Source organism: Micromesistius poutassou (assembly GCF_964030765.1).
Source record: "Micromesistius poutassou genome assembly, chromosome: 22".
Taxonomy (NCBI): domain Eukaryota; kingdom Metazoa; phylum Chordata; class Actinopteri; order Gadiformes; family Gadidae; genus Micromesistius; species Micromesistius poutassou.
Window position 1 is genome coordinate 135,800 of NC_140292.1, and position 22,193 is coordinate 157,992.

Genomic DNA, 22,193 nt, shown 5'->3' on the forward strand with positions numbered 1-22,193 from the left:
CCTACCAAAACAGAAGCTAACAAAATGGTTGCGCCGCGATGTACCAGCCCTCTACTGCCTCTTTGATACCGGCGATACGGCCCCAGTCCAGTGACAGTGGGCGGTGGAGGAGCGGAGCGCTCTACTGTACAAACACAGCGCCAGCGAGCCCTCAATATGGCTGAACACCTCTGCACTCCAGATGCAACGCATGAGCCGTCCACTGCCCGCGTTGTGTTAATATTCAACCAACCGTGTGTGTGTGTGTGTGTGTGTGTGTGTGTGTGTGTGTGTGTGTGTGTGTGTGTGTGTGTGTGTGTGTGTGTGTGTGTGTGTGTGTGTGTGTGTGTGTGTCCCGATTGGTTCTCATCAAGGTTTTATTTTTAGTGCGTGCCGAGTTTAGGGATTACTGACGTCATTCTGAACAAGACAAAACCCACCGATTCTCTTTCTCTCTGGACCTCCTCCCGCCACTGGTCTAGGAGTGTGTGTGTCAGCGTGTGTGTGTTTTCAGCGTGTATGTGTGTGTGTTTCTGTCAGTGTGTATGTGTGTGCATGCCTGTGTGTCACGTGTACGTGTGTTTGCGTCAGTGTGTACGTACGGGTCAGCGCCTGTGTCTGCAAGTGTCTGAGGTGCGTGTGTGTACGTGTGTGTGTGTGTGTCAGCATGTACGTGCGTGTGTCAGCATGTACGTGTGTGTGTGTGTCAGCATGTACGTGTGTGTGTGTGTCAACATGTGCGTGTGTGTGTGTGTCAGCGTGTATGTATGCGTGAGTACGTGCGTGAGTACGTGCGTGTGTGTGTGCAGGTACGTGTGCCTGCGTGAATACCCATGTTTGTGTGTGTGTGTGTTCACAGCTACAAGTGTGGGTGTGTGTTCATCTGTGTGTGTGTGTGTTCATACGTGTGGGTGTGGGTTCATCCGTGTGTGTGTGTGTGTGTGTGTGTGTGTGTGTTCATCTGTGTGTGTGTGTGTGTGTTCATACGTGTGTGTGTGTGGGTTCATCCGTGTGTGTGTTCATCCGTGTGGGTGTGGGTGTGTGTGTTCATCCGTGTGTGTGTGTGTGTGTGTGTGTTCATCCATGTGTGTGTGTGTGTGTGTGAGTGACTCACGGAGGTGCGTGGGCAGCCGGGCCGGGTCCTCCTCCATGCGGCTGGCGGGCCGGGCGGCGGGGGCATGGACGGGGGAGGAGGTGGAGTTGGGCTGGGGGCTGGCCGCCGGGCTGAAGGAACTTCTCTCCTGCTGCGGACACACACACAGGGAGGACACAGGGCATGCCTCACTAGGATCCACCGCACAGACACACACACACGCACGCACACACGCATGCATAGACACATCATCATCATCATCATCATCGTCATGGGAGCAGGGTGGTGGAACGGGGGCCACAGTGGCTCAGGAGGAAGAGCAGGTTGAGCTGCTGGTAACCGGAAGGTTGCTAGTTCGATCCCCCGGCTCCTCCCAGCGGAGTGTCGAGGTGTCCCCTGAGCGAGACGCCCTCTAACCCTGACTGCCCGCGGACCAGCTGGCTGTCGCCCGGCGTGGTCGACTCCGCCGTCGGCGTGTGAATGTGTGCATGAACGGTTGGACGTCGCCTTGGATAAAAGCGTCAGCAAAATCCCCCCGAATGTACACGTTAATCATCATCATCATCATCGTGGGGGCAGGATGGTGGAAAGGTTCTGGGTTCAAGCCCCGCTGTCGGTAGTTAAAGGTGTGTAGAGACGTTCTTGGAGAAGATACTGGTGTTCTGTGACGTGTGTCTCAGTGCACCGCAGGTCACTTTGATGAAACATCTGCTGGTCCTCATAGGAGGAGGAGTGTAAGTCGTGCTTTTCTGCTGTACTCTGCTGGGATGTAGTAAAGTATTGACATAGTGTGTGTGGCTTGTCACAATACGGACATGACCTGAACTGAGTGGAGTCTCACACACACACACACTAATCAGTGATCGATCTAGTTTCGGACATCAGGTCAATTTAATTTGTTGCTGTTCAAAAACCTACAGGAACGTGGTGAACCTGGTTCCCAAATCTCACTTTCACTTCAGAAGAGAAAGTGCCATGTTGTATTTGACTAAGCCATTGTCTTCCAATGTCTGGCCAAACTTGGGGCACTTTAATTCGACGGTGGCATCAATGTTGATAAGATGACGTAGAAGAAGGTATCTGATCACACGATTCAGGGATAAAAGTTGCATGGGTGAAGTGACCCACCATGAAACAATACAACCGAAGACCCCTGTGATCGTTCATGCTGCGTGTGGATCCAAATCGATAACACTAAAAACCCTTCCCAAACGCCTCCATAAAAAGTCCACCACATCAATAACTAATGTTGATTTGCACAATCAACACATTTGCTTATTGGTTTTAAAACGCACACCGCCACAGCGCATGATTTGATTATCCGCGTTATTTAAATGAAGGCTTTTACAATCGCTCTCTTTAGTTTCCTGCGAGGAGGACAACATCGCCACAAAACCCGTCTCAGATGATCTCTCCCCTGGAGACATCTATCCCGGGTGTTTGGATGACCACAGTGATCGTGACCAGATCATGTCCTCCACACCGTGTGGGCGACAGCGGGGGATCCGCCAGCTTCACCCCGCAGCGAAACCGAGTCCCGAAACGAGCCCGAGCAACAGATGACAAAACAACGTATGTGATCAATCCACGAAGTCAAGTGGTCTGGACGGGGCGCTGCTTTAAACACAACATCGGGCGATCGGATTAAAACGCACTACCTTGGTCGTGATCGAGGAGGATTCGGACATCATCTCTCTCTCTCTCGTGAAGTTGTGCTCTTCCACTTCGGGTTTTTACGCTTTCCCCTCTTATCCGAAAAAAATACAACCCCCCCCCCCCCTGGCCCGCCGACCCCCGGCTCTACAGCGGGGCTGTGGGTCCGCTTCACCTCGGAATAAAAGTTATTCTCTACTTCACCATCACCCGATCGTGGACAAACTTCTTTTGTCTCCCTGCGTCGGTCGCCGTGTTTGTCGGCCCTACATCTCGGCAGCGCGCTGGTTAATCCCTTCCTGGAAGATAGGAGTGAACGACGGACATCTCGCCGAGCTCATTGATTTGGATGTGTAAACGGCGAAATGACGTGAGTTCCCAGCATCGAGCCTTGCCCCCTTAAAGGGAAACCCGAAGCAGGAAACCGCTGATCGTGTTGCACGACGGCTGCGCTGCTGTGCAGCGGTCGGACGGCGCAGCAGCGCCCTCTGCGGCCGCGGGGGAAGTGCAGCCGTCGGGAGCGCCTTTTAATCTCACTGTGATGGGTTGTTGTTGTTTCATTGAGTTGATGCACTCTGTTTTTAGACGATGGCTATATATATATATATCATTGATAGATAGAAAGATTTATTTATTTATTTTGCGTATACATTACTACCTCTGTTATTCTATACCTTATTGTTTTGTATTGTATTGTTAGAGTTGTATATTTGTAGTGTCTTGTTATTCTTATTGTAAGTGTATATATTTTTTTTCTTTTCTTTTCTGTTGTTTTTTCTGTCTTTTCTGATCCAGGAAGAATAAAGTTCATCTCATCTTCGCCCTGGGGAGGCCAGCCAATCGGGTGCGTCGTTCTCCACTCATCTCCCTCCACACCAGAGCCTCGGATCAGTGTGAAGCTCCCACCATACAAGCTGCACTGCTGTGTGTCAGTCAGTCAGTCAGTCAGTCAGTCAGTCAGTCAGTCAGTGTGTGTGTGTGTGTGTGTGTGCGTGTGCGTGTGCGTGTGCGTGCGTGTGTGTGTGTGTGTGTACGCAGGTGTGTGTGTGTGTGATCTGAGACCCATGGGTGATGAAACTGCGTCCAGGCAGGATTATAGTCCAGACAGAGGCTGTCCAGACGATGCTGTCACAAGCAACAACCTGGGACAGATCCACGCTGGACACCTGGACAGACAGTGGAAGAGAGAGAGACTGTACAACACTACCACAGACCCTCTCCACAGAGACGCGTCTTAGTCTTAAGGCCCTGACACACCATTCCGTCTGCCGATCGTCGGCAGAAAAGGCAGTCGGATTCAACACGTGCAATCGGCTGAAAAGAACACAGACGGCTTTGACGACGGCCAATCGCACAGCACACACCGAACAGACTCAGGTCACAGCACACACCCAACAGACTCAGGTCACAGCACACACACACCCAACAGACTCAGGTCACAGCACACACACCCAACAGACTCAGGTCACACAGAACAGACTCAGGTCACAGCACACACTGAACAGACTCCGGTCACAGCACACACACCCAACAGACTCAGGTCACAGCACACACCCAACAGACTCAGGTCACAGCACACACACCCAACAGACTCAGGTCACCGAGCTCGCCAGACTGTCCGACCACCGATAATCTGGTTGGTGTGTCGGGGCCTTTAGTCTTTTCATGCACCATGGGGCGGGTAGACTAAACTAAACTTCCCTCAACAAGCGAACACGAGTCTAGTACCAGTGCCTTGGTACACAAGAGCTGCAGACCCCTATAGTACTCTGCTGACCGACCTCTTTGTCCTCTGGGTGGCTCCTCTTTGGACAGGGGCTATTCTAGTTGGGGTATTACCCCCCGTGTGTGTGTGAGAGGGTGTATCAGGGTGTCAGATTCCCACTGTAACTCAATCTGCCGGCACATGAAGGGAAGTGGCCGGGCAACGTCCAACGCCTTTTCTGCAGAGGATGGTTGGTGTAACTGGTGTTGCAACGAAAGAATCACGCCGTCAACGTCTTTGCACTGAATTTGTGGCCTCCTTCATTTGTTTTATTTCCTTATTAGTTACAACTCCAGTCAAACAATGACATCGTTACTCCCCCCCCACCCCCGCCTCCACAGTCACCTATTTAAAGACGCTCTTCGGGTGTGCGTCGTGCGAAGATGGACGTTTCTATGGCAACCGCTAGGCTAGTGGCGACCGGACAGACAGACTTCCCCGTCAGAGCTCTCCTCCGCACCTCACTGACAGCGACAGGTGACCAGTTTGGCCCGCCGTGTCCACCCCCCCCATCTGGAGACACACGCTGGGCTTAATTGCCCCATCGGGATCTGTTCGGCCACGGAGCGAGGCGAAGAGAGCAGGAGAGGTTATCGCCGACCCTTGCACCCTCACGGTGGCACCACATTTCCCGACTCGGCCTTTAAGGGGCGTGGTGCGTCTCCGCCCCCAGAGGGCGCCAGAGCGCTGTACCGCCGATAGGAGAGACAGAGACGCGTCTACTAGAGTTGTCACCCGTCAAGAAAGTGAAAATAGTCACAAAAGGAAATAATGCCGGGATGTATGATTTTCATAATCCAGTTTACCTACAACTTACCTATGAGTTGTGTTTGCAAAGGGGTTTGAAGAGCCCTATATAAGTTGTTCTTTATTGTATTGCTACAATTGATAACAAATAAAAAAAAGTATAGATCTGAACAAAAATAATCGATAATAATTAATATGATCTAAAACAGCCTATTATACAATGGTTCGGTGCTGCTTGTTACCCTTGTTTACAACAGGCGTGTTCCTTATTTGGTCATCCCGGAAAAAACTTAGGTTTCGTTTTCCAATCGTATGAAACGGAAACTCATCCCGACTGCTGCGGTGAATAACCGCGACCCACCGAGTCCACAGCCGCGTTCAACTTGGAGTGAGAGGCCAGTGAATACAGCCGGGCGTTGAAATGGCAGAATCGGCCATAGTCAAATATCTCTGCGGGAATTTCGGATCCACAAACAGGGAAGAACTGGTGGCCAACTGTGTGTTCGGTGACGCCGCGACGGTGAACGAGATCATCAGTAACCGAGAGCGGTTCGCCAACGCAAATGGAATCTATGGCGAGAAGCGTCTGATCGCCAAGACGTCTCTCCGACTGTGCAGGAGGCTGGTGTGCGCTGGACCTGGATGCAGCGGTTTACATCTCTGTAAAACCTACCTGTACGGCGAGTGCCAGTTTGTGCCTGGAAAAAGGTGAGGGCAGATTTACTATTATGCCGGCGGGGCCCTAAAGGCCTGGCGTGGGGAGGCCCCTTCCCTGACTGGGCGTGTGTTGTCCGGTTATCGAAGGGCTGATCGTCTTGTTTCGATGTTGTATTTATGTTGTATACGGTCTATCTGTTGTTTAATACATCTGGGTGTTTGCGCAATACACCACTCCCGTTGAGTGACCTGCACCTCATATCTATATCCATCTATCTATATATTTACATAATTCAAGACATATTTATATTTACATGGTCAACACACCCTGTTGACGTTGCCCAGTGGGGTTAAAGGTGCTCTGTGTGAGATTAAAGCGGTACCATGTGAGTTGTAATTGTGTTTTGTGGTAGGCCTTCCTTGACCCCGTGATGTTTTCCAAATGCGTGCGACTCCCTGACCGTTTTCTCGTCAATTCCCCCCCCCCCCCCCCCACTTGTTGGATTTTTTTTTACAGGCGGGCTGAGTGTTCCTTCTCCCACGACCTCCACTCCGAACACAACGTCGGACTTCTGAGAACACACGGCTTGGAAGATCTGGACAGGAGGGAGATATGTGTGTTGATGCTGCAGAACGACATGGCCCTGCTCCCCGCAGTAAGTGTGTGATCCGGCGATGGATTGAGGGTAGGCCTGGGCAATAAATCAATAAATGATCGTATCGTGATAGACTTTTGATCAATATAAATATAAAACATGTTCAATATATATTGATAAGAGACTGGACCACCGCATCTAGCAGCTGGGTTTGTGACACAAACACGGTTCCATACTTATTTACAATATTTGAGTGTTTTTCAGTGTTGTATCGACATTGGAGTATTTATCAATGAAGAATAGTGGACGGTCATATGAAGTGTTAAACAGAAGTGTTTAAATCCAGCATAGTAATTCCTAGTGATTGAAATTATCAATAGTTATTGATATCGATCAATATGATCAAGTTATATCGTGATATGTCTTTCAGCCATATCGCCCAGGGTTAAGGGTTCACTGTAGCTCAGCGCCTCCAGTCATGTAACGTGTTGTTGGGTTCATTGTAAGCTTAAGTAAACGTTAGCTTTAGTATTTGTATTGCATTTTGTCTGTATGCAACATATTCATACTTTGCGGTCACGTGACTACCATGGATACCTGGAGGGCAACAAACACTGGCAAAATGGTGATGAACAACGGCCAACCTGGGGAATTGCAGCCTTGCAGATTTCCGATACTTCAATCAATCAATCAACTATTTAGACCATATGTCACAAAATGTTAAAATTAGATATGAAGAGAAGATAAACATACTCAGAACTTGTGATCCATACACAGCACCCGCTGATGTATTCATTGCTTTGAAGCTGGCAAAGACTCTACCAGACTTGGAGTTTGGAGATATTTACATTTATCTCATAGAGAATCCGTCACCTTATACCGCACAAAAATTGAAAGCCTACGGATGGGTTAACAACGCTGTCGTGTGGGAGGTGAAAAACAGGAATATATTCATAATCAAAGCAAAGGTGAATGTTACTATTCCACCATCCACTATGAAATGTCCCCTTTTGTCCGCGATTACATAGTCAATGTGGTCTTATTATAGCCCGATCATTCACTAAAAAACACATTGAAAGGTTAAAGCATCCAGCATATGATTTCAACAATGTGTGAGGGCAGGGATGATCGCACAGTTGCTGTTACAGAATGCTGCGAGATTTAATCTGCACAGTGGAATGAGCGCTGGGCGGAGATGTTCGCGCATTTCAGAAGCAGGGAGATTCCGTACAAAAATATATGTCTAATTTGTCAGTTTGCCGTGTGTATGCCTGGCACAAATGCTCCTGTTGAACTAATCTTTCCAACATGGCGGTATTTGGACTGAGAGGAACCTAATGACCGTTCGTGTGGTAAAACTGGCGACGTCCTGATTAGGTTACTAGGTTTCATCGCTGGAGTTCTTGCCCGCCAGCCATCAGTCGTTGTGACGTCACGTGCAAAGTGTGAATAGAGGGTTGATATGATTCTGTCGCTCAAAATACACTTTAACTTAAATTTTGTGAGCGAACCTTACCAATAGTTAAATCACATTTTATTTTGGAATACAAGTCTGAAAATTTATATAAAAAAAAAAAAATAGAATTCCGATTTTTTTTTTAAATTCTTTAAAATGTCTTTATTTAATTAATAAAATAAAAGTTTTACTACGTAGATCACCATGGCCTTGCCATGCGGATTTCAGTGTACAAAATAACAATAATAATTTAAAAAAAACACGACAGGTGTGCTACGACTACAACAACGCCGAATGCCAGGGGAGCTGCACACGGATCCACATCTGTGAAAACTACCTGCGTCGCCACTGCAGCTGCCCGCGGGCCCACGACTTCTACGAGCCCCAGCCGCTCGAGGTGCTGCAGAAGAGCCGCATCCCCAACGCCCTCATGGCGTCCATGAAGCCCCTGTACATCAACAAGAAGGTCCTGAGTAGCATCGAGCACAAGGCCAAGCAGGCAGGAAAGACCAACCAGGTCCCTGCTGCTGGTGCTGCTGGTGCTGCTGGTGCTACTGATGGAGCTGGTAGTGTTACTGGTTGGGCTGCTGCTGCTGGTGCTACTGGTGGAGCTGTTGTCACTGGTAGTGTTACTGGTTGGGCTGCTGCTCCTGGTGCTTCTGGTGGTGCTGGTGCTACTGGTGGAGCTGGAGCTCCAGGAGGTGGAGGTGGCGGTGGTGCAAGGAGGAGACCGCCACGAGGTAAAGCCAGAACGTTTATTTGATGTTTACATTTGTTTTCCCCTACGTGTTTCTGTAAGAGAGTGAGTCAGCTTCAGCACATTGGTGGCATGTGGCTCAGGAGGTAGAGCGGGTTGGCTGGTAACCGGAAGGTTGCTAGTTCGATCCCCGGCTCCTAGCTGAGTGTCGAGGTGTCCCTGAGTGAGACACCTCACCCTGACCGCTCCTGACGAGCTGGCTGTTTGCTTGCGTGGTTGACTCCGGAGTTAGTGTGTGAATGTGTGCATGAACCGGTGAATGTTGTATAATTGGGTGCAAGTGGGTGCTACACATTGGTGGTGGTTAGTGAGGTCCCCCCTTCACTGTAAAGCGCTTTGAGTGTCTAGAAAAGCGCTATATAAATTCAATTAATTATTATTATTATTAATTGCAGTCCATTGATATATCTGCATTTCAAAACAACAACGACTAAATATGATTTGAAATACAACACAGTGTCATAAATGTAATATATTATGATGTTTTAAGTGCAACACGATGTCTGGAGAACATATTTTAAAACCCATTTTAAACCTTCCATGGAAGTGCTCGTCCATGGATCTGCAAACAGTTGTTCATTGTTTGTTTTGTCTTTTAGAAAAAACCGAGATTTGCCTGTTCTTCCTCAAAGGCAACTGTATCCACGGCGTAGGTGAGTTCAAAATCGCATAGAAAACCACGTTCGAACCTGATGCCACCAGAGCACCAGAGATGACCTGTTGTTCGCCTCATGAGTCATCAATAAGTAATCAATTGTTCCTCTGTGTCTTCTTCAGAAAAGTGTTTCCGAGTCCATTATAGGCTGCCTTACAGCTGGGAGGTTCTGGAGGGCCAACAGTGGACGGTGCTGGACAGCTCAGAGAAGATAGAAGAGGATTACTGTAACCCCAAAAAGACATACAGGTGACTGGAACAACTGAAGGTGCTGTTGAAATAAGCCTACTCCGTTTACGTCCCAGTTTGAAACTCTTTTGTTTAAATGAGCCTACTCGGTTTAATACCAGTTTCAAACCCTTTTTGTTTAAATGAGCCTTCTGTGTTTACCGTCTCAGTTTGAAACCTCAGTTTGCTCCTGTTGACAGAGATGCTCTGATTGATCGAATGCCGATCATGAATTGGCTAAAAATAGGATGATCGGAGAACCCCATCAAAAAAGCCGATCACTGGATGAACGCATTGAGCAACATGTTTCAGTCACGGGGGATCCAAAGAGAAAAAATAAAGAGTCTATTGGAACAGAAACTGGTGCTTGCCGTGTATCCAGATTATATATAAAAGATATGGAAGATTCCCATTCCCCTGCCATTCTGTGATCGGCAATCGGCAGATCATGATTTTGGTGATCGGCCCCAAAAATGCTGATCGGAACATCTCTACTCTAAAACCACAAACCCACATCGGTGTGTGATGTTTCAACTCATTTTCACTCTACGAGTTCATCAAAAATCGACGCCAGGGGCTTTGTGCGTCTTCATTCGACGCAGGGGGTTTGTAATTTTTTCGTAGGATTGTCAGGTCAAGTACCGCCTTTTAGGGTTAGGGTAGTAGTGGTTAGGGTTAGGGTAGTAGTGGTTAGGGTGAGGGTCGTAGTGGTTAGGCTTAGGGTAGTAGTGGTTAGGGTTAGGGTAAGGGTTACAGTCTTATCACTGTTCGCCGTGGAGGGATTACATTGTAATGAGTTGAAAACCCCCTGCGTCAAATGAAGACGCAGGGACACCCTTTGCGTCAGCCGTTAACGCCAAAAGCCCCTGACCAGGCGTCGACCATTTTTGACGAACTCTGAGTGAGACTGCGTTGGATGTTTCCTGCAGCACGGTGGATGTAGAGCCGGTGTGCTTTGACACCATGACCCGTGGACTCCAGAAGGTCAGGCGTCTCTCCTCCGCCTCCTCGGTCCTCCAGCCCACCTTCATGCTCACCACCGAGTGGCTCTGGTACTGGGAGGACGAGCATGGGAACTGGAACCAGTACGATTCACCGGTGAGTTCAGCACCATCGCAGAATCGGCTGTATCGGCTCACATCCGCAGACGCAATAAACCAGCCGATATTAATTTGCGGTTTATAGGGTATATAATTGGCGGGAGAGTCAAAATATGCCATCAATTATGTAAGGGATAATGTATAGGTCATTATCGGGAAATAAGCCCTGTGAAGCGGAGGCATCTTGCTTCGCCCTGAAGGGGCTTATTTTAGATAATGACCGGCGACATTCTTTCCATCATCCCACTTATTACACGCCTACTTGCCAAAACGAAAAAATAACTTCATACGGTGTGTCTTTGTACAATTACCATTCCTAGTGTTGATCAGCAGAGAAATAGTCGCTTGAATAGCTCGCTTGACGTCGCTTAGCAACCCAATCCGCTGGGGTTGATAAGTTACCGGACTACTTGCGGAGTGATACGAAAGACGTGAAAAAATCCACTTTCCTTGACAGTAGGGCTTTGACTTTTGCCCAAAAATAATATTCGAAGTTTGTTTGTTTATTAATATTAATATTCTAATATATTCGAATATGTATTATTATAAAATGGTTGGTTTAAATCAAGCGATCTGATTGGTTCTTAACTGTTGTATAATGGGCATATACATAACTGCTATGACGTCCAATCAGTTTGGAGAGTTCCGTATCACGCCGCGCCTAACTTTAACTGTTTATTTATTTATAAAAGCAACAGCATAGTTCACTGAAGCCTAAAAATATGTTGATTGATGGAGAGGGTGGAAATGTTGTAAAGCATCAGGCACATGGTGAGTGAACTCGATAGTAGGCTAAATTGCCGGCGAAGGGTTCGAATTATCTTTTCATCTTTAAGGGGCTCTCTCTATCTCATAAAAAAGTTGGCGCACCGCACACATAGCCTTACCATGCGCAAAAGCACCGGTATTCGTAACCTCTTCTTTAAGTTCTACCTCAACATTTCGCGTGTTTCAAAACGTTCTTTGCTACGAATCTCTTTCGTACGTCGTTCGTTGGTAAGGTTGGTCTGAAGTGCTCGTAGAACCTTCTTAGCTCTACCGTAGTGATGTTTCCTGCAGTCTCCGCCACTGTACAGTAACCTTTAGAAATCCCCGTTCCTCATGTTCATTTAAAGTTCACATCCGTATACCAATTGAGGCCAAATTAAACGGAATGTTTGAATTAAGGATATTATCTCGGCTGTTCTTTATTTTGGGCTGTGGGTACAGCAGGCAAGGTCAGCTCGACTTGCTTCCAATAATTTCAAAAACCTGCAACTTCAAAAAATTATTTTATTTATTTTACAATTCAAAAATGAACAAAACTGTCTTCTAAATTAAGGAAGTGTGTGTGTGTGTGTGTGTGTTAATTCGATCACTCCAGACCAATAGCAGCACAGAGCTGGAGCAGAAGTTCCAGAACAACCCCCAGGAGGTGGTGGAGTTCACCGCAGGGTCCCAGGCCTACACGCTCAGCCTCCAGGGTGAGGCCACCGTCACTACACTCCCCCCCCCCCCCCCACCCCCCCCCCCCCCCACTCATCGCTGTACCCCCCCATGAGCTGGTATCATTTGTCATACAATGGTGACGTCGTGGCTAGGGGGGTTTCAACCCCTGGGACCGAAAAGATTGCGGGTTCACACCCCAAGTTCATTACATTTACACAGCAGACTCTGTTATCCATAGCCCTGTTATCACAACCGTTCATACACACACTCGTCAGGAGAGGTTAGGGTGAGGCGTCTTGCTCATGGACACCTCAACACTCAGCTAGGGGATCGAACTTGCAACCTTCCGGTTACCAGCCAACAACCGACCCTTGAACAAGCAGAGAACTGTGTCTTTGTTCTATAATGATGTGTCATGTGAACTCTCTGTGAGTCGCTCCAGACAGCGTCTGCTGGATGACTACATGGAAACGTAGCATCATAACATGTGTATTCCTTTGCATCTTCCAGACATGATCCAGACCAATAAGAGATACGGCACCAAGAGGGTGGTGAGGCGAAGGCCCCTCTTCCAGTCCTCCGCCGACGTGCAGGTCATCAGGACGAGGTGAGTTCCACCCAGAGGACGGACTGTCTCTATATTAGCTTTTAGAAAAGTCAACTGTCTTGGTCCCACTACACCAGAGACTCAAACCTTTTCTAGTAGTGTACCCAACTCTAAGATATTTTTTCAGCTGAGTACCCCCTTCACCAGCACAAAACACACATAAATACATATATAATGTATGTGCATTTAAGTGTAAACATGAACATTAAAAGGGTAACGTTTAGACCACTTCAGAATTTAAAGTTGCTCAGGTTCGAAAAAAAATTAAGTTTACTTTCGCTGAGTACGCACTGCGGTACCTCAAAGTACCCCTAAGGGGTACGCGTACCCCCATTTCAGAACCACTGTACTAGACAATATAAAAAAAGCATGAATCAGCCCCCTTCACGCACACCCAAACCCAGGCCCAACCCTGATGAATCCTATCACTATCGCTTTTCCTGCTTTATGACCAGGAAGCTTTGGGAAATGTTCCATTCCTACTGTATGAAAATGTCCATGTACAGACGATTGTACGACCTCAGACAGCACCGCTGACTGGCGACGTTGTATCGCCGTCTCTGCCGTCACACCTCTATGCTAATATTGACCCTCCTTTTTCAGTGAGAGACAGCCCTGCTTTTACATCAGGCACTTTGGACAGCTGCCTAATAAACCACACACAGAACGGGTGCTTTCTATTACGCTTCAAGTAAAGTTATTATTGTTTTTCTATTTCAGTAAAAGGCCTCCAAATGGTCCAACAAATTTCCAAGGTTTGCCAAGACACTGGGACAAGACCCAGGTTCCTGAGACTGGACACAAGGTAATGATAATTATAATTATAATTATAATTATAAGAAGGGTTACAAGCAACAACATTACTTACATTTCATATTTTAGTTTGAGATCATAAATTTCATGTGTTATTAGAAATATTATATTCATTATTAGGAAGATGATGTTAACATAACCAGTGTTGATGGTGATGACATCCTGATGATAAATAAAGTTAGGATGTATTTAAAAAGTAGCTAAATATTATTTATATATGTATATCACGAGTCTCATGATATACACCTTTGGGTTGTTCTAACTGTTCTCAAAGGTAAATTAAGACCCTTCTCCTCCGTCTCTGGTAGAAAGTTCTGCTGCAGGATTCGTCCGAAGAATACAAGGAGGTGGAGACGCTGTTTCGTCAGACCATGACCGACTTTGACATCGTGAAGATCGAGAGGATCCAGAACAAGAGTCTGTGGGACCACTTTCAGTTGTATGTCGCTCGGTCCGAGAAGCCGTAAAGTGGCCGACACAAGGGAAATGGAACACAGCACACTGTTCGACTAACAAGGATAACGCTTATGATGATCAAAAATTACGTCATTTTAATGTGTATATATATATAAAAATATATAGTTTTTTTTAAATGGTTCAAATGACGATTTTTTAAAATCATTAAACACAAATATTTGATCATCAAGCCTTATCGATTTGATAACACTTTTATTACGTTATCTTACGTTATAACGTTGTCTTATCTTTATAACGATAACGCTTATAATGATCAACCTTCATTTGAACCATCTCATTATTTATTTTTAAAAGGCAGAGGGAGCAAATGAGGAAGCAGAACGGCGGGCGGTGCGTAGCCGAGAGGAAGCTGTTCCACGGCACCGACTCCAAGTTCATCGATGCCATCTGCTGCAAGAACTTTGACTGGAGGATCTGCGGCACCCACGGGACCGCCTACGGCAAGGGTGAGCTGACCGCTACGACACCGCTGTAGGGCCTAAAGGTGCAGGGTGTACGATAAGGCAAGGCAACTTTATTTATATAGCACTATAGCACTATATATAGACTCAAAGTGCTTCACATATAAACATTGTCATACAATAAAATAAAGTAAAAAAAAGTAAAATAGATAGAAAATAAAGGCAAAGAAGAGAAAAAGCATTTTAGAAAGTGCAATATATTTAAGATCAACAGTCTCTGATACCCACGTCAGGACTCCAACCCGACCTAATGGAACTTGGTCCTTACCCACGTCGGGACTCCGACCCGACCTAAAGGAGATTATTCCAGCTATTTGTTGCATAGTAACTACATCCTGCTTCCCCATGTTTCGTGTTGACTCTGGGGATAATTAACAGATTGGTCTCAGAAGATCTTAGTGGTCTAGAAGGCTTATGTAGTGGAAGCATATCAGTTAAATATTTTGGCCCTAAACCATGTAGGGATTTATAGGTTAGCAACATGATTTTAAAATCAATTCTCTGACATACAGGGAGCCAATGTAGCGATTTAAGAATTGGTGTAATATGTTAAAAAATTTTGGTCTTTGTTAGAACTCTAGCAGCAGCATTCTGAACAAGCTGTAGTTGCCTTAGAGGTTTTTTTGGGAGACCTGTAAGGAGACCATTGCCGTAATCAAGCTTGCTAGTGATAAAGGCATGTACAAGTTTTTGTAAGTCTTGCTACGTTTTTAAGGTGATAATATGCAGATTTTGCAACTGATTTGATGTGACTGTCGAAATGTAAATCTGAATCCATGATACTGGCTTTAGATAGATAGATTTCTGGCTTTGATTGAGGTTTTCAGGGACAGAGAGTGAAGGTGTTGGGTTACTTTAAGCCTTTCGGTTTTAGCACCAAATACAATTATCTTGGTTTTGTCCTCATTTAGTTGAAGGAAATTTTGGCACATCCAGTCTTTGACTTGCTCAATGCACTGGCACAACAGATATATGGGCTGATAGTCATTTGGTGATAGCAATACATAGATTTGCATGTCATCAGCATAGCAATGATGGTCAATATTGTTATTTTGCATGATTTGCCCTAGTGGAAGCATGTAGATGTTGAATAGAGAGGGTCTTAAGATTGAACCTTGTGGGACTCCACATGTCATGTTTGTTGGTTCCTATTTTGTAGGTAGGACCTAAACCAATTTAAGACTGTGCCTGAAAGCCCCACCCAGTTTTCTAATCTGTCCAAAAGTATTGTATGGTCTACAGTGTCGAATGCAGCACTGAGGTCTAGTAGCATTAGTATTGAGATTTTGCCAGAGTCTGTGTTAAGACGGATGTTGTTTACAAATTTAATAAGGGTGGTCTCGGTGCTGTGAAGGGGTCGAAATCCGGATTGGAAGGTGTCATAGCAACCAGTTGATGCCAGGAAGTCACTTCTCAATGATTTTACTTACGAAGGGTAGATTTGATATTGGTCTGTAGTTGTTAATAATAGAGGCATCTTGGCTCAGCTTTTTTAAAAGGGGTTTAATAACTGCAGTTTTTAAGGCTTTTGGGAAATTGCCTGAGTAGAGAGAGTTGTTAACTATTTGCAATGTCTATTGCTAGGCAGTCAAAAAAATTCTTAAAGAGGTTGGTAGGTAAAGTATCAAGGCAACAGGTGGATGGCTTTAGTTGTGTCATAGTTTCCACAAGAGTTTTAGAGTCTACGACATTAAAGCATGTCATTGCCACGTTACTTTTGCCTGAATAGGGTGGTAGTCCAACATTTTTGTTTAAAGTGGAGACATTGATGGCGCGTCTGATGCCTTCAATTTTATCACTATAAAATGCTGCAAACTCATTGCATTTCTGAGTGGAATGAAGGTCAGGTGGAATTTGTGTTGGGGGCTTGGTCAGTATGTCAACAGTTGCAAATAGGGTTTTGGCATTATTAGTATTGGTTTTAATGATATTGGAGAAAAATGTTTCTCTAGCACTTTTTAAGTTTTTAAGTAAATTGTAGGCACGGAGGCTCTCTTTATAGATGTCATGGTGAATATGAAGTTTTGTTTTTTACGCCATATGCGTTCAACCTTCCTGCATTATTTTTTCTGGGAAAAGCAGCTTTTCTCCAGGGTGCCTTTTGCTTTCCAGAAATCGTTTTAACCTTATAAGGTGCATCTATGACTTTCCAACATCTATGACTTTCAAAATTTTCAAATTAAAGTTTTCTAAAAGATCATCAGCAGAACATGGGTTGAGAGGTGGTAGCAAGGAGATGGCCTTTTTAAAAAGTACATTAGAATGTTCATTGATATACCGTTTTTTGACAGTATTTGATTTTGTCTGTATGTCGGGAATAAAATATACATATATTAAAGAAAACACAGAAGTGGTCCGACAGTGAAGGATCAGTCACAGAGAGATCTGAAACATTGAGACCCTTTGTGATAACCAGGTCTAGAGTGTGCCCCTTACAATGAGTAGCCTCTTTCACATGTTTAGACATTTCAAATGTGTCCAAAATGGTAAAAAAAAGTTTTTTTGCACACTTATCATTAAAATCATCAGTATGAAAATTTAAGTCACCAGTTATAACTAGAAAGACTTTATAATTCTGTAAAGTCATCGAAGAAATTTGCAGAGTATGTGGGTGGCCTGTAAATAATTAATAGGAGAACTCTGGGGGAACATTTCAATATAGCACAAAGGTATTCGAATTATGGAAAATCACCAAAATCTGTTTCCCCTGAAATACATTTTTAAATATAGCAGCAACCCCTCCACCTCTTTTTCCAGATCTACATACATCAAATAAGTTATAGTTGGGAGGAGCTGTCTCTATAAGAACTGTTGCACTGTTATTTTGTTCTAGCCATGTTTCAGTTAAAAACATAAAATCCAGTTGAGAAGTGGTAATAAAATCATTAACTAAAAAATATTTGTTATTAAGAGACCTAACATTAAGTAGACCCATCCTGATGGTGTCATTGATAGGCTTTAAGGTTTATTTTGGTTTGGAGGGAATAGGTATGAGATTTGCGAGGTTAGCAGTGCGTCTCAGTTTCCCTTTGTTTACTCTCTTAGTGGTTACAGCAGGAATGCAAAAGTTGCCATGTTTTGACATAGGCAACCTTGGGTTCAGCAGATTATGCGAAACTTCCTTCATACTGTGTCTACGGCTGAACCCTTTTTTGTCTCAATAATAATCAGGACTACTATCAGTACAGGGGGCGGGCTGGGGCACCCTCTGCTTGGGTGTTATCAGCCTGTGGCAATGACGTGGCAATGGTATCGTTGACACAGATGCAAGTTTGATGCCAACATTTTTCAGTTTCTTACGTTCATCTGGAAAATCATAAAGGGAGAAGACAGTGGAGCTGGAGTTGTTGTTGTGGCTATGGGAGAGATTAGGCTGGAGGTCATCGTCGATGGGGGAGTGCAGAGGAGGGGCGTGGCCGTTCCTCGCCAAGCCAGCATCTGCGATGGGGGAAGGCATGGTGTCGATGGCGTTGGGCGGGCTGTTGTCTCTCTTCAAGGTCTGTGGTCTGTCTGCTATCTGTGTGTCAGATAGTGGCACAGTAGATGTGTGGGGGAGGCTGTAGTCTCGCTTCTTCTCAACCTGTGCTCTGACTGTGGCCTGTGTGTCGGACCGTGGCAGGGTAGATTTGTCGGAGAGTGAGAAGAGAAGATTGTCCCCTAACAGTTTTGAGCCTAACCTATTTGGATGTAGGCCATCTGCTCTGAAAAGGTATTTGCGCCCCCAGAACAAGTTGAAATTGTCAATAAAGCCCCTTCCTCTTTCATTGCAGACTCTGGAAAGCCATGTATTGAGTGCAAGTAGACGACTGAAAAATCGAAACTTGCCAGTGGCAGCATGAGTTCTCCCGTCTAAAACATTGTGCGACGCTGCAAGGATTTCACAGAGTCACTGTCAACGTTAAGTTTCGTTTACGGTGCAGTTGCATAGCTCAGTATGCGTGCAGGCACATTTCAGTATTGTATATGTCACATTCTGCAGAGGCTTTGATGAACGCATTGGGGGATCCAAAGAGAAAAAATAGAGTCTATAAGAGTCTATTGGAACAGAAACTGGTGCTTGCCTGCTGTCCAGATTATATATAAAAGATATGTAATCTTCCATATATATATATTCCTTCCTCTCTCCTTCTCTCCTCTCCTCTTCTCTCCCCTCCTCTTCTCTCACCTATCTCCTCCTCTCCTCCCCTCTCCTCTCCCCTCCTCTCCTCCCCTCTCCTCCCCTCTCTCCCCGTCCCCAGGGAGTTACTTCGCCCGGGACGCCAGCTACTCCCACAACTACAGCGGGAACACACCGGTCCGCTCCATGTTCGTGTCCCGGGTGCTGGTGGGCCACCACACCCGGGGCTCGTCCAGCTACGTCCGCCCGCCCTCCAAGGACGGAGGGGACACCCTCTTCTACGACAGCTGCGCCGACGACATCCGCGCGCCCTCCATCTTTGTCGTCTTCGACCGGCCTCAGATCTACCCGGAGTTCCTGCTCACGTACAAGGAGAAGGCGTCCGACGTGGACGACTGGACGTCCTGGATCCAGGCCACCACCGCCGCCGCCGCCGCGCCGGTAATGAAGCCCACGCCCGCGGTCAGAGCCACGCCTGCGCCCCGGGCCACGCCCGCGCCGGTGTACACCGACACTATCAGGTCCTGGAACGTCGTGCCTCCGCCACAGCACTTTGTCCGTCCCTCGCCCTCCAGACACAGCCCCCCGCCCCCGACCTACCCTAGCCCGAAGCCAAAGCCGAAGGACTCGTGTGTGGTGAGCTAGAGCGGAGCGGGGCAGGGCGGTGAAGGTGGAGCTGGAGCTGGTGGCGTTTGTTAGGGCAGTGGATTGGGGCGCAGCAGGCCTCATGGGGGGGGGGGGGGGGGTCGCATCCCCGGCGTGTTTTGCTGAGTCAACTCGTGGTGCGTCGGGAGTCATGGAGACACGCCCCTGGGGGACTTTGAATCTGTTTTGGTTTTAGTTCTACCTTTGGGTCGTGAAAGGGCGGTGGTTCTGTAGAGGGGCTTTGGGTCTCGACTCGTCGTTCAACATGAGGTCTAATCTGAAAAGCCTGAGGTATAATAATAATAATATGTATTGATTACATTAAAATTATGCAATATACACAGAGAAATGCTTTATGGTAACCGTGAGAGTTGATTGACATTTGAGTTGCTATGAGAACATGAGTTTGATTGCCCAGTTGTTTGATTTTTCAAGTTGCTGGAAACCACAACTGGCCTTGATCAAGCATTCACTCCGAACACGTCCACACGTCAGGGAGAGGACGTCATCACGAGTGTAAATAAAACATTTGAAATGTCTGTACCGACCTGTGGCCAGCAGAGGGCAGCAACTACACACGAACTAGTGGTGGATTTCATGATTTGTTTGAATGAATCAGTTTGCGTTGGTCAGTTCGCCAAGAAGAGTCGTTCATTCGTTCGCTCGTTCGTTCGCATTTCCGGTAGCGGTGACTCATGATTCTCAGTCACTGAGTCGGTCAGACTCGGCTCCTCCCTCGTTCTCGTTCAAACGAATCGCGAATGCACGTTCGCGAATGCCGAGTCGGTCAGACTCGGCTCCTCCCTCGTTCTCGTTCAAACGAATCGCGAATGCACGTTCGCGAATGCCGAGTCGGTCAGACTCGGCTCCTCCCTCGTTCTCATTCTCAAACGAATCACGATCGTGCAATGGTGCAAACGGTCATCAATCAACACAACATTAACTAAGTTCCTTTTAGCTGAGGAGCGCTTCATGTTCGGAATCGGGATATTGTTGCCCGGCTGACTCTCCTGACTTCTCAGTCCTCGAGTCTTCACCGCTAAACACCGTCAGTGAACGAACGGCGACTCGCGAGTCAGCGACTAGTGGGTGGAGCTGGGAGTCGAGTCTCGGGAGAACGAACGAGATGAACGACGACGAACGAGAGCGGCGAATCAGGTCGGTTTGTTCGTTTTAAAGAGTCGTTCGTTCGAACTGATTCGTTCGCGAACGAGCCACCGCTAACACAAACGACTACATCTATGTCTGTGGTCACGATTGCGTTTAATTACCTTGAAATAACGGTTGGGTTTGATGGGTTAAAACATTTCATTGATTTACTGCAATGTGTGTAATCGTGAAAGAACAAGCTGTGATAGATTTTGTAATCGCCTGTGGTGTGGCAAGGCGCCTGTGGTGTGGCAGGTCAGGTTTTTTTTAGGCTTTTTTCAACGTTTTACGTCACAGTCTGCCCCTAGCTGCCCCATTCGAGCTTTTCAACGTTGATCGATATATTAAGCAGTAGATCACGACAGGCTGTGGAATGTGTTCATTATACCACAGTTAAGGCACGTTGCGCGTCGGGACGGCGATCCCCTTAACGGTGGTATAATGAGAACATTTCACTGATTGAAGTGATCTATTGCTTTTATGAAACGGTTACGTAAGTATTGCGATTTGAAAGTCATAGACACTCAATTTTGAAAAAGCGAGAAGGTCGGAAAAGCATTTTTTTTTAACGAATACAAAAAAGTAGTCCCTCCTGGCTGCCTGAAAAGTGTACGGCGGTTGCTATGCAACACACTGTAGCGTCAGAGAGCAGGCTAGGCTAGAGACGGTAGCTCAGTTCGCCAGCAATTTAGCCTACTATCGAGTTCACTCACTGTGTGCCTATTGCTGTACAACACTTCCACCCTATCCATCAATCAGCATATTTTTTAGGCTTCAGTGAACTGTGCTATTGCTTTTATATATAAATAAACAACAGTTCAAGTTAGGCGCGGAGTGATACTGAACTCTGTAACCTGAACGGGTGTCATAGCTGTGTGTATATGCTCATACAACAGTTGGGAACCAATCAGATCGCTTGATTTAAGCCACCCGTTTTATAATTAATATATAATTAATTAATAAAATGTGTATATATATATGTGTGTGTTTGTGTGTGTGTGTGTATATATATATATGTGTGTGTGTGTAATTCAGTGGCGGCTGGTCAATAGACGGCGCTAGGGCGCCGCCCCTCCATGAAATATTCACTCGAATATATCTGCCAACTTTGAATAAACTATTATACATACGAAATAAATCAACAAAAATACATAGCGTTTATCCTCGTTTAATTATGTGATGGACCGTACTTGCAACTGCCAGCAACCATTTAAATGCGTCTGAACGTTTTGGGCTACGCTAGTTATTGGTCATTCTAAATAAAGCCCTTCTTCAGGTCAGCGGCGCCGGCCAAGTTGAAGTCAACGTAAGCTCGCAAACTTTTTGCTGTCTATCAAGCAGAGACGGCTTTTCATTGGCGCAAAAAAAAAATCGCCATCGGGGCGCACTAGTGTGTGCCCCTGGCCAATGGTATGGTTTTTCTGTTTTTTTTTTAATCACCACACGATTGGACAATTCAGCGAATCAATCAAATAGGCTACCTCCCTCAGCAACACTCGCGCAACACAACTACAGCAGAGAAGAGATGGATCGCTAACTAGGAGAGAGTTGTAAAAGCACTTTCCACCCATTTCAGTGGAGGAATTGGACTCCCCAAGCAATGTTATACTTGAAAAGAAGCAAGTAAGTTCCATATTAATTTAGTCTTTCGGCCTGTAGCATATAGACAATATAAAGCAACTGTATATTTCTAACTGCATTTGAAATAGCCATTGAGACACAAAAATGGACGCTATAGGACAGTGATCATGATTTGCATCAATATCATAATAACAACAATGGGTAAGCTTAGGCCCTGCAAGTCAGGATG

General features: G+C 46.1%; 2 protein-coding genes across 4 annotated transcripts in view; one reads left to right on the forward strand and one right to left on the reverse strand.

The window, feature by feature from the left end:
• The window catches only part of etv6 (ETS variant transcription factor 6), an 18,663-nt gene extending 15,585 nt beyond the window's left edge, over window positions 1–3,078 (reverse strand). The window contains exons 1-2 of one of the 3 annotated variants that reach the window (XM_084486785.1): window positions 2,731–3,078; window positions 1,094–1,220 (exon numbers count right to left, since the gene is read on the reverse strand). In XM_084486785.1, coding sequence (XP_084342911.1) covers window positions 1,094–1,220; window positions 2,731–2,763 — 160 coding nt within the window. In that variant the 5' untranslated portion in view covers window positions 2,764–3,078. Of the gene's footprint in view, window positions 1–1,093; window positions 1,352–2,730 lie in introns of those variants that run through there. The other 2 variants (XM_084486784.1, XM_084486783.1) reach the window with 2 other exon arrangements.
• Window positions 3,079–5,593: 2,515 nt separating this feature from the next.
• On the forward strand, window positions 5,594–21,663 carry LOC311367377 (protein mono-ADP-ribosyltransferase PARP12). The gene is made up of 12 exons (XM_084486205.1): window positions 5,594–5,945; window positions 6,412–6,550; window positions 8,215–8,686; window positions 9,303–9,356; window positions 9,481–9,607; window positions 10,516–10,684; window positions 12,050–12,149; window positions 12,625–12,721; window positions 13,442–13,526; window positions 13,843–13,973; window positions 14,306–14,457; window positions 18,711–21,663. Exons 1-12 carry the CDS (start codon window positions 5,659–5,661, stop codon window positions 19,232–19,234), a joined length of 2,337 nt encoding a protein of 778 aa, XP_084342331.1. The 5' UTR covers window positions 5,594–5,658; the 3' UTR covers window positions 19,235–21,663.
• The last annotated feature ends 530 nt before the right edge of the window (window positions 21,664–22,193 follow it).